Source organism: Ursus arctos, unplaced genomic scaffold (assembly GCF_023065955.2).
Source record: "Ursus arctos isolate Adak ecotype North America unplaced genomic scaffold, UrsArc2.0 scaffold_14, whole genome shotgun sequence".
Lineage (NCBI taxonomy): Eukaryota > Metazoa > Chordata > Mammalia > Carnivora > Ursidae > Ursus > Ursus arctos.
In genome coordinates, this window is record NW_026622808.1 from 37,297,998 (window position 1) to 37,315,509 (window position 17,512).

General features: G+C 46.2%; 2 protein-coding genes across 4 annotated transcripts in view; one reads left to right on the top strand and one right to left on the bottom strand.

The window, feature by feature from the left end:
- CACNA2D3 (calcium voltage-gated channel auxiliary subunit alpha2delta 3) overlaps window positions 1-17,512 on the top strand; it is an 833,176-nt gene that overhangs the window by 699,163 nt on the left and 116,501 nt on the right. The window lies entirely within an intron of this gene.
- On the bottom strand, window positions 242-7,754 carry LRTM1 (leucine rich repeats and transmembrane domains 1). Its single transcript, XM_026501051.3, has 3 exons — window positions 7,671-7,754; window positions 6,472-7,087; window positions 242-875 (listed from the first exon to the last, which is right to left on the bottom strand). The coding sequence occupies exons 1-3, from the start codon at window positions 7,752-7,754 to the stop codon at window positions 442-444; spliced, it is 1,134 nt and encodes a 377-aa protein (XP_026356836.2). The 3' UTR covers window positions 242-441.

Genomic DNA, 17,512 nt, shown 5'->3' on the forward strand with positions numbered 1-17,512 from the left:
TAGAGGCATTCAGTGCCCCTCGGGTAGGATTGCCAGCTTCTTCCCAGGCGCTCAAAATTGGGCAGTTTTCCAATGGACCATAAAGCTCCCAGGAATGCTGACTAGCACGTGTGTTTGAATTTCTGTTGCTCTTTTAAAGCAACTTAAGGCAGGGACGAGTACCTGAGAGGGGTATCTTCCCTTCCCCTGTGTCCTGCCTTCCCCACAGAGAGTAATTGCAGTGACTTCTCAGACACAGAGCACAAGTGTCATCTCTATTTCAAATGCAGTATTTTTAACATCTCAACATAATCCCCCCCCCGGGGGAATATTTATGCAGACAGGTCTTTTTTTTTTTTTCTTTTGAGTAAAGCAAGATGGGACCTTAGCGGTGAATGCATCAGCCCTACTCAGACACTTTCTCTGGCTTGCAGTGATTCTTGCTTTCTGACACGGAGGCTCTCAGGCTGGTGAGCTGTCATACAGCTCTTTTCCCTCCATCTTCACAGGCGCATTGGTCTGAGCCAAGCGTCCCCCCTGGTACTGGGCTGTGACGGCCGCATAGGTGCAGCCGTAGACGGCAGCCGCCAACATCATGAGGCACACGATCCCGCACACAACGCCGGTGATGACGACGGTGGCCACCGCGTGACGCAGGTTGGCCGGCCTCGGCTTGGGCTTGAGCTCACACTCCGAGGGGTCTCGCTGCCCCGCGCTGTGGCTCTCAGGAGGTCCAGAAACAGGCTGGTGGGCAGAGCCCAGCTGCTGCCCCCTGGAGGACCCCACATCCGGAGAAGGGAAAGGGCAGGGCTGGTACAGCTCGTGAGGGATCTTCAGGAGCTCCTCTCCCTTCCAGGTGTCCGGTGACGCACAGACGACGCTGTCTGTTACTCCCCCTTTAAAGAACAAAAGCAAAGGATGACGACAGGGCCGGAGACAACTGAATTCCAAAATCCTCAGCCTGCAAAAACTTAGGCAGATGGAATTTCTAAAGCACCTGTTCCCCGCCACCTGGAGTCAAAGGACTCAACCAGGTTTTATGATTTTAGGATTTCTAAATTGGCTAAATGCTAAAAATGCCACACACTGAATGGGCAATTGTGTATGACCAAGGATTTGTTAGAATGCAGGTCACTGCTACCTTATAAATGCCGAGGGAGAAACGATCCAGAAGCCGACAAGGAGGGTGGTCAACCCGAGGTACTGTGGCCAACCACATGCTTGCCGCTCACCCCAGTAAGGAACCCGCCACGCAAGACAGCTAGTAGCAAATTCCCATCGGAAGTCTGACATACTAAGTAAATACGAGAATGTCCTGTGTTGTGATGTTGTGCGTTAATTACAAGGCTGCGATGTGTCTACCAGCGCCCTTCGGTGATGCCAAATGGGGAGGTCAATGGCCTTTTGCGTGTTTGTGTACCTTTGACAGTAATATTAGTTTAGTTCATGGAATTAAGTACAATTAACATGTTTCCTCGGGCCTTGGAACATTGAGTAATTTGAGAACTGAACTTTCCAACACGTTATTAGAGCCAGGTTCCACTCTCTGTAAGGTGATTGATTTCCTCAGGTATGTGGACTTGTGTTGTTCGGGGCGGGGGGGGGGGGGTTGGGTGGCTAGTAATTGTTTTCTAGAAAGAGCACTGAGCTAACGGATTTCATTCTGGCCCAATATGATTTACTATCTGACCTCAGGCAAATTAACTTCCCTGATTACAATTTTTTTTTTTTTTTTTTGTCGTAAAAACACTGTATTTGTATCTGACTTGGTAGTTTACAAAGCACTACTCGGTAAGTCCTCACAACCCTGCTCTAATGGGTAATTCTTGTCCAAGGTCACCCAGGTAGGTCATAAGTGGGCCGATAAGCACTCAAACCCAGCCCATCCCCTTGATCCCAGTTTTCCCGCTGTGCTCGCTGCCTCTCTCCACTTCCTCCTTCCTCTCCCCACCCCCTGCCCCCGCCCGAGCCTCTTGAGGTCAGCAGAGTTAATACAATGACCCTCAGTGTAGCCCTTTGACAGGGCAGAACCTGGCCTGCATGACCTGTGGCTCAGCTCCCCTGGCTGCCATGAGCTTCTCCTCCAGGAGGGCTGTGAAGCCTGGCACCACTTTTAGCCAAGTTAGGTTGGAGGTGCTTTGTACACACCACGGGCGGATTATGAAATGATACCAGAAAGTCACATGCAGGAGATGGGCATTTCAGTGTCGTTATAACCTTCCTTCGCACAGCTCTTCAGAGTTTGCAGAATGCCTTCCATCCATTGTCTGAGCCTCATAAGCCGGGTCCTGCAAGGCCCTATGTGGAGATGGGGCCATTTTGTAGTGCCATCGTTATCACGGCCCGGGTCACACCGAGTTTAGTGGCTACGGCAACACTGAACCTGCACCTTTTTGTGGCCACTGCTTGAAACTGAATTGCCGGCTGCTAGAGTCACTTGGGCCCCTTCCGGCTTCTTCAGTGATTTCCCAGAGGCAAGAGCCCCAACCCTAAAGCAGAAAGGCAACAGAGGAATTTCCTCCTTTCCTGAGCTGACATGCAGGAGGCTAGAGGGGCAGGGTGGCCACTCCTGATGGGCCCTAGGTATCCTCGGGCTATGCTGAGACTAAGGATCCCTGCCACAGAGACCATTTCGTGCTTCCGCCCAGGAATGTGTTGTAAGGCAGAAGGCCAGAGAACCCGAAATGAAGTGTGGGGCTTTGAGAAGAAGTGGTGATATTCAGCCTGGCCAGAGAACACTGAGACACCCCGCAGGGGAAGAAGGGCTGCCTGCCGTGGGCCCAGCAATTCTGGAGGCTGACTCATTCCTAGACTGAGGTGGTTCACCCAGTCCCTCCAGGCTTAAGCACTATCTTCTCCAGTTTCAAGCTTCCTGCTGATCAGTATTAGGGGGGGAGGCATGGCCTTGGGACCCACAGCACCGAGGAAATACACAGGCTAGAGCCTGGGGCACAGCTGGAAGTCAGGGGCTGTGGCCACCAAGAGCTCCATGGCCACCTTGTGCAGCTGTGTCCTCAGGAGTCACCTCCCAGCCTTCCACCACCATCTCTTCAGCCATGAGCCCAGGAGGCAAATCCGCTGATGACAGCTTGTGGGTCCCCCTCCCTTCTATATCCATGGAAGCTGATAATGTAAGCAGTCCCAGCTTGCCGAGCCCTCATTATCCCCCACCTGGCCCCTGGTAGGTCTTTACCAGTGTCTTGGAAGAAACTGGATTCCAATCTTGAGTCGATTACTTAGCTGTGTAACCCTAAGCAAGTTACTTGACCATTCTTTGCCTTTGCTTGCTCATCTGGAAAGTGGGACATGGGGGTAATAATTAAAAGTCATGTCACAAGATCACTCTTAGGCTCAGCTGGGGGCAGTAGGTCAAGTATTTAGCACAGTGCCTAGCTGTAAAGGTTCAATACAGTTAGCTGTTGACATGAAGATGATTTGTTTACTCTTGAATGGAGAGAGAGCAGTACTAATCACGAAATCTCTGTGCATACTTTTGTAAAGGAGACATTTCGTAGGTATTCATCAAAGCACGTTTTTTGGCTCTTGGGCCCACAGGAAGGCAAAATTTCCCGAGTCTTTGTGGTCAGGTTGAGGACTGAGCTGTGGCCCATGGAACCAATGAATGCCACTTTCAGGCCACAGAACCCCCTGCTTAATCCTCCATGTGATCTGTTCCCACTTGGTGGTGACCTTAGAGGCCACGTGGTAAAGTGGCAGCATTAGAAGCTGGAAGGAGCTTATGTCCCTGAATGACTGTGTGGGACCCAGCCCTAACCCCCAGTTCCCTCGAGTCTAACACGAGCGAGCCACAGACTTTTACTGTGCCCATCACCGACAGGGGTGTCACATCAACCAGTCTGTCCTGACTACTACCTTACTATTTGTATTTATTTATGTATCCTTTAAAAAAACAAGGTCTTGACCAATTTTTGCCTTCCTCAGTCTATATTATTCCTCAGGGAGTCTGAGAATCAGAATGGGCCTTTCTCGGGCTTCCCTGCCGGGTTCCACCTGGTGGTGCTGAGACCTGGCAGGGGGTGGGGGTGGGGACACTAATTTGTCCAAAGGTCACCAGCGAGTTTGTGGCAGAGTAGGGAACTATCTCCTATCTCCGATCTCCTATCCCACGTTGCTTCTAGTGTCCTGGACCTGGAAACTATCTTTTGTCAAGAAATGTTCTTCAATGAAAGCTGTTTCTGCGATGGTTTGGCTTATGCTTAGCATTTAGTCAGAACACAATAGCTAAAGCCCTTCCCCTCTAGGTGTGACAAGTTTTATTTGCAGTGACCTACAAGAATGATTTTTGCCACAGTCTATGCCCCTGTTGTAGGTCAACTTGAGGATTAGTTGGCTGGGGATAGGCTATTTGTTATATATCGTTGATAGGGATTCTTAACTCCATATTGTATATCTGAACTCACGTTGTGCTCTCTCCCTCTTCCTTCTGTGTAACTGCTACAACCATCCAGATTCTACTGACTCCCTAGTTCATGTCTACAGCCCTGAGATCTTCTGAGTTAGAGGTTCAAACATACAGCCACCAACTCAGCAGCACCCTTGGATGTAATGGGCACCACCAGCTTGACTTGCCCCAGATTCAACTCTTGATTTGCCACCTCCCTCCCCCATGTACTTGCCCACTTGCCAAAGAATGCAGGACCAAGACCCCACCTCCCAGTCTGCCCCTTATCAACCCTTGGCGTCCCTATGTATGTGGTTAATCTTACAGGACCAAACAGAATTTCCCATTATAGACTTTTTTCTTTGTTCCTTCATTTCCCATTCCAATCCATTAGCAATTTCTATTAGTTCAATATTCCAGATACATCCCCAAAGTTGATCATTTCTCATGACCCTGGCCTGGGCTGCCATCTTCTCTTCCCTGGGTGACTGAAATCACGTTCTTCCCTCATCCCCTTGCTGCTGCTTCTGCAGCCTATGGTCTGCTCTCCCTCAAGTCACCAGAGTCACCTTTTGAAACGTAATTAGATCCTGTTCCCTTGACTAAAATTCTTCATGAGATTTCCATTTCATCTAAAATAATATCCAAATGACTCAGCCTGCTCTGCACGCTCCTACATGACCTGGCCCCTGAGTCCTTGTGTTGCTCGGCTCCGTCTGTTCACTCCATCCCTTCTTCTGGTCTCACCACTCTGCGTGCCTCTTTCTGTCTCTCAGTCAAGCCAAGCTTAGTCCCCTGTCAGGCCCTTTGCCATTTCTCTCCTTTCCCCCAATTATCTCATGGCTCATTTCTCCTCCTTGTTCAGGGGCTGCTCACCCATGTCACCTCCCTGTCCTTCCTGTCTGGAGTGGAGCTCCCATCCTGTCGCTGTCTCCCCTCACGCTGCCTCCTTGCATCCTTAGCGCCAAGTGCTGTCTGAACTTGCATATTGATTGGCTCTCTTGTTTAACGTCTGTTTCTGCTACCAGAGTGTAACCTCCATGATGGTAGAGATTGTCTTGTTCACCTTTTCTCGTTGTCTAGAAAAGCGCCCAGCTCATAAGTGGCATTCAAGCACAGGAATGAATGAATCATGCTTGAAAATTAAGAGGAAGGAAGAACTGTGATGTAGAGGAAAGAAAGTGGGGCTAAGACCCAACATTCATTCATTCCATTCTTCTCTGTGCTTCTACTCTGTCATCCTGGGGAAGTCACTGATCATCTCTGGGCTGCCATTTCCCATTGATCGTAGGCCAGCATTGAGTTAGAAGGGATTGGAAAACTTTTCTATAAAGAGCCAAGTAGTTAATATTTTAAGCTTTGCTATACACGACTATTCAGCTTTGCCCTTGTGGTGCAAAACAGCCAAGGACGACACATGATAAATCAGCATAGATGTGTTCCAATAAATATTTACAAAAACAGGAGATGGGCTGGATTTGGCTCTTGGGCTGTAGTTTGGTGACCCCTGGGTGATTTCCAGAACGCTTATCTTTAATATTCTAGATTCTTTTGCTTTGATTTTTATCATCTGGTTAAAGAAATAGTAAACAACTTTAGAGAGGGGTCCCTGCTGCTTCCAATTTCAGTAACAGTGGTACTTGCTACAGCAGAAGGGACAATCTCAGGGAAGATTTATAGCTATCAAATTGGTAGAAGCATACACAGGGGGAGGAGTCCCAAGGAGAGAGACCCTACTGGATCACACTTGAAAATTAGAATTTTGTGTCACTTCGGGGTCGAGCAATTATTCAGGGGGTGAATTTCCCTCCTCCTTAAGGGCCTGCAGCTTTCAGATCAATAACACTGTTAATCAAAAAGTGGAAAGTTATCTCCACAAATCATATTGGTGGATAAATTTAAGTCATGAATTTAAACACCCTGTAATGACCCGTTGCCTCTCTTGCCTGCCATACCCTAAAATGACATCAGTGTGGAAAAGCTTACACGGGCCCCTTGCACACTCCTCAACGTTCCTTCTAATGCAGACAAGAGACGAGGTTCAATCCTAGGCTCGTAACACACAGAGGGGGACTTCCCAACAGACTGACCTTTATAGATAAATTTCTCCAGCCAGAGTTTAAGACTGAGCAAGTGGCAATTGCACTGCCAGAGGTTGTCCTTGAGCAATAAAAGCCTCACACTGGGCATGGATTCCAGGAGCGCTCGATCAAGCTGCCGAAGCTGGTTTTGTTGAACTGCAAATACGGTCAGGTTCTCCCAAGGCCTACCCAGGGAGGCAGGAAGGTGGCTTATGTTGTTTGAGGACAAATCAAGCTCCCTCAGCCGTGGGAGGGAGTGGAAAAGTCTGCTTTCCAGGGAATGCAGGGAGTTCTGGGTTAGGTTCAAGACCTCCAAGTGCCGAAGTCCGTGGAAAACCCCGGGGGCCAGATGTGAAAGGGAATTGTTGCGCAAGTTCAGGATCCTGAGCTGTGGCACCGACCTGAACGCAAACGCCGGAAGCTGGTGTAGCTGGTTGTCTTGCAAGTGCAGCATTAGAGTCTGCGGAGGCAAACCCGAAGGGACTTGGGCCAGCCCCTGCCGGCTGCAGTCTACGGAATGCGAAGATGAGTGACAGCGGCACTTCTCTGGGCAGCCGCCCGCCAGCCGGAGCAGGACGAGCGCGCCGGACAGCAGAAGCAGTTCACCTACGAGAACAAGAAGAAACTGAGATGCGAAACCAATTCGTAAGTGGTGTCAGCATGTGTTCCCCTTGAGATCGCAAGGAATGTGCCTGCCTCAGGGCCGGGAACACCTTTTACAGCCTGTAGGAGAGGGTCTGCCATTCCCCATCCTTCGGAAAGTCGGGCGGCCTGAGTACGTCCCGGTGGGGTCGACTGCTGCACATTCTGTGTCAGAAGCCTGGGAAAAGATACTTTCCCAGTGGCTCGGTAAATGGAAGGGGGGAGACTTAAGGATATCACGTAGGAAGGTGAAAAATATCTTGGGGGAGGGGCGGTTCATGCCTGTTGTAAGTGCCGCAGAGTTATCTGAGGCCTGGAGTTTAGAAAAATGACAGGCCAACCCGATCGTCACATTTCTGAAAAGTAGGCTTCAGATCAGTGTTGTCCAATAGAACTTGCTGCGGGGACGGAGATGATCTTCACCTGCTGGCCAGTCTGGTAGTTGTTAGCTACATGTGGCTACTGGGCTCTTGAAACGTGACTACTGCAACCAAGGAACTGAACTCTTATTTGCATTTGATTTTAGCTAATTTAAGTTTAAATAGCCACATGGTGCTAATGGTTACCATCTTGAATCGGGCGAGTTTAAAGTATTCCTCCATATAGATGTGCATCTTTGTGGGTGTAATAATTCTGTGAATGATGACCATCTCACTTTTTATTCAAGAGATTTTAACAATGCAGGAAAGCATGTAGTAAACACCCATATTCCTATAGCACAGTTCTGTCAATCATTCAGAGCTTGTCATATTTTTCATTTTTTTTAACTTAAAGAAACAAAGCATTACTGTACAGTTGCAGTCCCTTTGATTCGCCCCCAAGTCATGTTTTCCAACATGAAGCCCCCTCACCCCTACCATTATGGACATATCCTTCTAGGCCTTTAAAAAACCAAAACTTAGGGGCGCCTGGGTGGCACAGCGGTTAAGTGTCTGCCTTCAGCTCAGGGCGTGATCATGGCGTTCTGGGATCAAGCCCCACATCAGGCTCCTCCGCTGTGAGCCTGCTTCTTCCTCTCCCACTCCCCCTGCTTGTGTTCCCTCTCTCGCTGGCTGTCTCTCTCTCTGTCAAATAAATCAATAAAATCTTTAAAAAAAAACAAAAACAAAAAAAACCCAAAAACTTAATAATAACAACAACAGCAAATAGTCATGTAGCATGGGTTTTGAGCCAGGCACCATTATAAGGGCATTATAATATTATATTACAGTATATATAACTAATTAATATTATAGATAATTATATATTGTTTATAATTATATAACATTATTATATTATATATTATAATATATATTAAATATATAATTATATGATATATTAATATTTATTATATATTAATATATTTACTATTATATATAATTATATATAATGTTATAATATAAAATATTATATATATTAATTTAAGCCTCATAACCTTGTAAATCTGGTTCTATTACATCTGCATTATAAAGGTGAGGGAACTGAGGCCCAAAGAAGCTAAACCACTTGTCCACGGTCATATAGTGAGTAGTGGAATCATGATTTGAACCCAGTCTTTTTCCAGAGTCTGTCAGGATCCTTACCTGCTGTGCTTTAGAACCTGTCAAGCTTTTCCACACATGCACAGTACATAATGTTTTATATAGTGGTCTTGAAAACTCTACATAAATACCGTCTTTGGCATGTCTCATTCTGCCATTTACTCTGTTCACTTAAAACTGATCTAGCCACGTAGATATGGAGAGAGTTCATTCATTCCTTGTAAATACTATAGACCATTCCATGGTGACACCACGCCAGATTTAATATTTAGCCACTCCATTGCTGATGGACATTTGCGTTGCCGCAGTTTTCCTTCACTATAAACAATGCTGTCGAGAGCATGCTTGTGCAGGGCAACCTGGCCATGCAGAAATTATGAAGAGGGTCTCCAGAATCAACAGGAACCTCCTTGCAGGGTTCAGAGAGGATGCTGAGTTGACATTTTTTTAGATACTGCTAGGTCATTATCCAGAGTAGCTATATTACGTCCTGCTTTTTTCCTGGGACTTGAATTTCAGAATATGGCAAATATCTATCAAAAACATTTTGTGAAATTGATAGAAGAACTCACAAGGCCATGCAATAATATTTAAAACTTAAGATGGTTATCTACTCATAAAGAAAGCTCTCAGAAGAGGCTGTCTGTTCAGTTTGGGCCTTGACTAGGGAATAGACAACGTGGCTGTCCAGTGCGCTGGGCCCTCGAATTCTCTACTGGTGGGAACAGCACTGAAGGCAACAGGGAAGATATCCGGAGATACCTTCTGAAGATTCTGCTCTGTTTAGTTTGCCTCAAGGGATGCGGAACATCACAGTTCCCTTCCCTGTTCCAAAATATAACAGAGCAAAATCCTTGTTTTCCTTTCTATAATTTTGCAAATAATCGAAATGACTCCTTTCAAAGGCAGTGCACCTTCCTGGCAGAGAAGAGTCAATACCCCCACTTCAGCTGTGGGTCTCAGGCATCAGTTAGTTGCATGAAATCAAATCTTAAACCAGGGAACAAGTTTTCCACAGAATCCACTCATCTATTAATGACAGGCTTGTCTTTCTGAGCTTGTGGCCAGTTTGCTCATTCTTCCTTGAGTCCCACTCCCCCGGCCTGTCCAAGGGGATGATACATGACCTCCAACTTGAAGTGCTGTATTTTCTATGAAATGGCCCATGGCATGCCAACGGCATATCCCCTCATGGCTGGGTACATTTGCCCCCATGCCCTTCTTCTGACCCAATGTGGCACAAACATAAACTCCCTCACTAGAGACATTTTTTATATGTTTGGTCTTTAGAGAAAGACAACCTCAAAGGTAAGTTTCCCAAAGATACCTTGTTGAGGGGACCCCATTCCTCTCCCGGATGGAGAACTTTTTCTAAGGCAATAGGGGTTTAATCATGGCTCACCTTTCATGGCTGAGTGTCCACAGGCTTCCTCGTGGAACCCGTAGCCCACCTTTATTAATCTGATCCACACACCGAGGGCATGGCGAGCTCAGAGACCAGCTTGTCATTCACTTTTTCAGGATCCCCGCTTGTGCTTTCCGTCCATGCAGAACACGGTTGTTGCTTTCAGGGACCACGTATTTAAGCAATCCCACCCCTGTCTCCATCTGGCTGGGATTGTTTTCCGTAAGAGGATCTTTCAATTGTGCCCCCTCTTCTTTCTTAAAGTGTCGGCCTCCCCAAGATCATCCTTGCCTTTCCCATTCAGACGACGAGCCCCAGAAAGAATGTTTGTCAAACCTCAGTGAACAGCTGTAGCGTTCAAACATGACCCCGATGGCTCAGCCTTTTTGATTATTTAATCTGCTTGAAGTCCAGGGCACCAAAATGAAATGCCTTCTTAATCCGGTGGTGGTTTCTGAATTCTGTTGACGTATTAACCGTGCTGTGTCAACCCTCGCCGGGCTGGGGGACGCTTGCCGTGGGTCCTCGATCTGGGGGTCTAGCAACAGAGCCAGCAGAGTGTGTAATGTGAGGACAAATTGGCCCGCTGGAGGCTGACACGGTTTGCACAGTGCACTTGTTTGGTCATCGAAGGCGTATTCAGCCAACATCCGTAGGGATTAGCTGTGTTGACAGGGTCTTGATGCCCTGAAATTCATAGTCATGGTTTCCTTTAGTGGACATCACAGGCTCTTCTCCCTGGTGCCACAAATACTTCTCAGCTGCTTCTTTGCTTACCCCCCTTCTCCGCCCCCCCGAATTGACCTTTCGGTTCGCGTGACTTTAGAAATACTTCTCGGTCTTTCATCGTTTCCCCGATGGTGAGGTTCCGGCCCTTTCCTCATTTTTCACATATAAAACAATAAGGCTGCCCCGTGAGCATCAGGCGTCAATGAACTGTGACTGTTCCCTAATGGAAGCTGTTGGGAACTTTCCCACCAGGGACTGGAGCATTTCTTTGAATGTGCAAATCCCCCGTCATCTGCGGAGGTGGGGTGTCAGTGCCTCAAGCGGCTCCTCGAAGTGTCACAGTGCTCTCGTGCCCAGGGCCACCACAAGGAAGGTAAAAGCCATGCTTTTATTGGGGCAGCGTGAAGGCGCGTCTCTGGCCCCGGGTAGTGTAATACAGCAGGGGAGTGTGGAATCTGGAGTCAGAGGGGCCTGGATTTGAATTCAGCTTCACCATTCACCAGCTGGATGTCTCTGGGTGAGAGTCTCACCCCCTGGGATCCTCAGAGCTTCGTCTCTAACATGGGGATAGTGGTATTTTTTGCCTCATGGTATTGTTCCCAAAATTAAATTAAAGCAAGCGATACATGCCACAGACCAGAGTGCCTTAATAAACGTTCACCGTTCCCCATGAGAATGCCTCACAGGACTCCTATGCTGCTAGCATTCGAAGAGCAGTCTTGACTGGACAGGTAGGAGGAAGATCCTAGCAAAAGCCTGGGACACCTGGCCCCTCATGCGACCCTGGTGGTACCAGAGGACCCTTGTGAATGAAGTTGAAAAATCGGATGGTGACTATCCTTCAGAGCCTGCTCTTTGGAATCCCTGGTCTCCTTTGGCCGTGTCCCTTCCAGCCTCATGGAACCCAGTATACCCATCCTGCCCCCTTCCTGAAAAATCTGCTTTACCCAGCCTGCTACCTTTTATCCTCTTCTCCAACATTCTATGAGTACTGGGGATACCGTGGAGAAAAGTCAGGTGTAGGTGACAGAGAGCCATTTAAATCTTCATAAGGGCAAAAGGGCTCCTTCCTTCCTCCCTCTCCTCCTTCCTCTCTATTTGCGGGTGCACAGAATTTAATCATAGTCATTCCTTGGTGATACATGACCAGCAATAGCCCATATGTAGCTTTCGGTCATTAACGCATCATAATATAGCGAACACCTATGAACCTAACCCTCGCTCTAAGAGCTAGAAAGTTGCCAGTAACTTACATCAACCCATGTGTCTGTGTCTTTCCCTGGGGTTGGCAAACATTTTTGTGTAAAGGGCCAGAGAGTAAACATTTTAGACATTGAGGGCCACACAGTCTCTGTCACGACTACTCAACCCTGATGTTGTAGTACAGAGCCAGCCATAGTCAATCCAACAAATGGATGTGTCTGTGTTCCAATAAAACTTTATCTACAAAACAGGTGCCGGACGGCATCAGCCCACAGGCCATAGTTTGCAAGGCTTGCTCCATCCCATTCCCTAGCCACCACTATCATTCTCCTTCTCCACCAGCCCGGTGGGACACTCAGCTAGACACACCCAGCAGCCTGTCTCCTTGACTACAAACTGCGCAGCTGGAAAGGATGATGTTTAGGGTGTTCTTGTGTCTAAAACCTTGTCATTCTCATTAGAATGCTTGAGGGGACTTGAAAGGGTCTATACTTACAGACTTAGGGGGTATTGGGCAAAGAGCCTGGCTGTCTCTTTGGGTTACAACGGAGCTGTTCAGCTGTGTCTTGCAGGGCCCATCTAGGGTCCAAGTCTCATGGGCTCCAGAGGCCTGGGAAAGATGAATGCATTGACAGCATGGCTGAGCTTAGCAGGCCAGGACGGCTGCAGAGAAACCTGCAGCCAAAGCCAGGCTGTGTGGCTAACCGAGGAAGCCCACTTTCGCGCTGTTTATACTCTGAAGTTGGGTGACCTTGGGCAAACCACAGGCTCTCTTTGAGCCTCAGCTTCCTCCTCTGTGGAATGCAGATAGTAGCTACCTCATATGGCACAAGAAAGAGCAAGTGATATATGTTAAGTGCACAGCACAGGTCTGGCAGAGCAAATAATCAAAACGTGGCATCTCCTATTAGCCCCAAAGAGTCCGGACTGGCTGCTCGCACCTAAAATGTGCATAACCTGGGAACACGCAGAGAACCCGCGCAGCTGATGGGTTCCTGGGAGACATGCCTTACTACCCAAAGGGGCTTTTTGGTTCTGTTTTGCTCCTGCTGACTCTAACAGGCGATTAAAAGATGGGCAGTGCACGGTTGGAGAAGATGCCTCCCGGACACTGAAGGATTTGGACGCGGAGTCTGATTGATTTATTCCATCTGACCTCAACCCAGAGAACAAAGGGAGTTTGCTAATGCCTGCAGCGCCTTGTCTCTCTCCTTCCCTTGGTGAGGCAGATCTGAGAAGTGGCAAGACAGCTGTGCATGCAGAAGGGTAACAGAGATGCCAAATGTCAGGTCAGGCCAAGGGGCTGTAGACGGGAGGGGGCTCCACCGTGAGGGTTCCTAGCACCGAGACTTAGTCAAGAGCCCAAGTTTCTCATGCGGGAACTTGCTTAAGTCAGAACGTTTCCTAATTGGTCTTTTTAACCTTTCACCTTCCTCAAAAAAATAATCAACAATTATTAACATTTGAAATTGAGGATGTTTTGAAATCCAACAAATGCGTATTCGCTCTTTCTCCGAGGTAATATACAACTATTAAAAAAAAAAATGTTAGAGCTAAATATACTCACCTGGGAGGGTATTCATAGTAAATTGTCAGGTTAGATAAAGCAACTTGAATAAGAATATACATTGTGTAATCTTATTTATGTTGCTGAAGGGGGGAGGGAAAGTCAGAGGTGCAGAGCTGGAGGGGTTAACCCTAAAAATGTGCCTTGGTTTGTCTGAAGATGAAATAAGTGGGGAAGGACAGACGTCAAATAATACTGACTGCCCAGAAGATGGAGATATTTGAAAGGAGCAGAAAATTAACTTCTGTTTATACCTCTGCGTATTCAACTTGCTACAGCAAATGCGTTATATCTGTAATTTTAAAAATACAAAGGAGGAGAAGAGCTGACTTTTGTTAAGTAGAAAGTAGAGGTGCATTTCATTTACTAGAATATTTGAAGCAGCAGATTGTTAGTGACTAGGTGAGTTTTATGTGCCAGTATCGCATCCTAGAGTTCCCCTTATCTCACTCCATGAGGATTAGCCCCCAAAGTGATACATGTCTTTCTCTGCCAAGTGATCACCACGTGTGAACAGACTTCATAATGCATGGAAGATTTCTCCCAGTGTTAATATCTGCTTTGGTAAAATCATGGCAAATTACTCCCCCATCCCTACCAGCAGGCCCCCATCCAAAGCAGGTGCTGCAGTGATCTGATGCGGCGAAGGCAGCCGGGCCAAGTGACAGCTGCTGCCCAGTATAGCTCAGAGAAAGACTTTGGCATCATAAATCCATGCAGAAATTTCATTTGGTTGTGGACGAAATTTGGCATTTGGAAATATTTCCCTAGGGTTGTAGATGACCAAATGGCACCCAAGTATAAAGTTTATACAGAGCTATTTAAGAGACCTCAATCTTATTTCCTTCCTTCCTTGTTTCTTTCTTTCTTTTTTTTTTTTTTCTTTTTCTTTTTCTCTTTGGTCTTATAAAACATATAGCGAGTGAGCTAGGAATATGTTTTCCAATGGTTATAGTATTATGTATTTAGTGCTTAGAATGGGCCAGATGTTGCTGAGGATTTGTACTGGTTAAATACAAATCCTTAATATAATGTTGCTACTATAATGAGTAACCTTCCAGATTCATTGCTTTTATCACAGTCTAGTTGAGGTTGACAAGCTGCCTTCCATCTTGTCACTGTGCCTTCCTCTTAGTTCACAGAACCCTCTCCCTCAGCTGATGGTGGAAGAAGATGAGGGTCAGGCATGGTCCCTGCCTGGAAATGGTACTTATCACTGGGCTTACATTCCATTGGCCAGAATGAAATCACATGACCATATCTAATAGCAAGGGAGGATGGGAAACGTAGTCTAACTGTGTGCCTTGGAAGAAGAGGTGTCCTAGAGCATTAGCAATCTCTGCCTTTACACTTTATTTGCATTATCTTGCTTAAAGCTGACAACAACTCACTAGCCTATAAGCTTAAGATGGTTTCTTTTAGTTCATCTCATAGTTTCTGTAATATCTTGTAGAATAGTCATTGAATAAATGTTGAATGTTGAAGGAATGCATGAATGACAGATCTGAAGCATAGAAAAGTTAAGTAACTTGCCTAAGGTGTCCAGCATATTTATTGCAAATATGCAGATTGTGAGTCCCCACATTAAGGATAATATTCAGGGAAGTTATAGTTCTACGTATCTCATGTCTTAAGTTATATTTTTATACAGTCCATTCTGACAGTAAGTTACAAATTTAATTATCTGGAAGCTCTTCCTAACTCAGAAGATAGGAACACAGTTTCCTTTTGAGCCACTCAGTGGAAAATCAAGGCTATCATAGAATTTCTCTAGTGAGGGGCGCCTGGGTGGCTCAGTCGTTAAGGTTCTGCCTTTGGCTCAGGGCGTGATCCCAGGGTCCTGGGATCGAGCCCCACATCAGGCTCCTCCAGTGGAAGCCTGCTTCTTCGTCTCCCACTCCCCCTGCCTGTGTTCCCTCCCTCACTGGCTGTCTCTCTCTCTGTGAAATAAATGAATAAAATCTTTAAAAAGTAATAAATAAATAAATAAATAAATAAATAAATAAATAAATAAATGGATTTCTCTAGTGAGGAGGTGGGAAGATGTGTACAGCTCTTCATTCTGTCTTGCCTTCTTGATAAAATAAAAATTCCTACCTAGGGCTACCTAGGGTCATTTCGCTTATATAACTATCCATAGAGTTTAAACTCCCTTGACCTGGCCTCAAGATAGCTGATAAAATTGGTAGGGTAGTGGATATGGAATGTGTGCCTTCAACCTCTCTAAAACGAAGGAAGCCAATGGCCTAAGTGTATGAGACTGCTTCTCAGTGCCCACTTGTCCATGGAGCCCAAGTCTGAGCTAGGTGCTGTGGGAACTAGAAAAGACAGAACACTGGCTCTTAGCCTTCAAAGAACATACCTGTCTGTGGGGTGCTATTTAGCAATCTTTATTTATTATACTAGGGTCAATGTGGATCATCTCATCACCTTGAATCTGCTACCCATGAGAAGCCCGCACATGACTTTGTTGGACGCTAACACGGTCCAGCTCTCCAGGAACCAAGTCTCAGAAGTCCTTTGGCTAGTAACAGAGGCAGACCTAGATTGGTTTTTGTTTTTTGTTTGTTCGTTTGTTGTTTTGTGGGGTTTTTTTGAGCCATCCATTCTGATTGTCAAGGTTAGAGGAAGTACAGACTTCACATTCCAATGTCTTCCCAGCCTCAGCCTCCCAGCACTTGGTTTGCCTGCATGTAGGATGCATGTGAAGATAAAGACGCATCGGGGTAAGTATGATTAAAGGTAATTAGTGAGCTCATGTGGCTGGTGGAATAAACATAGACAGATGCTGGTTCATATAAAGCTAACCAAGAAACAAAAAGATCGAGAAACATGGCAGCTTCGGAAGCTTGGCCAAGGCCTCACACTGACACACTGTTTTACTTAGATCTTTTGATTGGCTACTTTTGTCTCTGCCCCAGGAATAGAAATTGGAATCAAATTTATGTTCATGGTTGATTGTTTACTCGTGTTACACATAAAATGAGTGTTCTGTGCAACTCTTCTTGGTGAATTTATATTTGTTTTTGTACTTCTATGATAACGTGATGGTCCGGTTTCTGAAATAGATGACAATGTGTTTTCATATTTTCAAGTTAGTTTAGTGTGTGTGCCTTGTGCTGCACTAATGAATCTGCGTTTTGCCTTTTCCTCCTGAAGATTTGCTCTATGTGAACTGTTTGGTTCATGTAGCTTGGAACTGTCCTAGAAAACACAATTGTCTCAGGCAGGACTTACATTGTAACCCACCAGTTACAGGCCCGGGACGGTTGAGGACTCCTTCTCGTTATTCCAGCCTTCATCCATCTCACCATTTCATTCTAGAACAGTGTCCCTGTTAAAAGCATGGAATATGGGCTGAACCCATCTAGGTTCAAAGGCTGCCTCCAACATTTACTGGCTCCGAGAACTTAAAGACATTATTTAACCTCTCTGATCTTCAATTTCATCATCTGTACAAAGAACCCAACTGGCAGGTTTGCAGGGAGAGTTAAATAATAATATTTTTATGTACGAGTCTGAGCAGAAAACAAAACAAAACAAAAACCTGTCTTTGCATGTAGCAGTATACATGAGCTAGTATCTTCTCCATCATTCTGTCTGTACGGCATGTATCAGCGAGGCACCTAGGCTGCAAGTACTTAACACTAATCTGTTTGGAACAATAACGAGCAAGTTAAAGCAAGGGACCATTTTGCTTGTGTGACAGAGTTCACCCTCTTTTTGGACTATAAAGCAGGTGCATGTAGGTGTTATCTGGCTAGAATCAGTTCAATCTAAGTGAATTTGTGTTCACCTGTGTGATTGTCATCAAAATAGTTCCAAAGACAAAAGAAAGTTGGCCATTGGTGTCATGTGACTGCACCTTCACATGGGACATTTGTCCGCAAGATACAAACCTGTGTTGACATGGATGCTTCCATCCACATTTATAATGGGCAGCTGCCCATTCTGGCACAAGAGTAATGTTCTTATCCTTTCCCT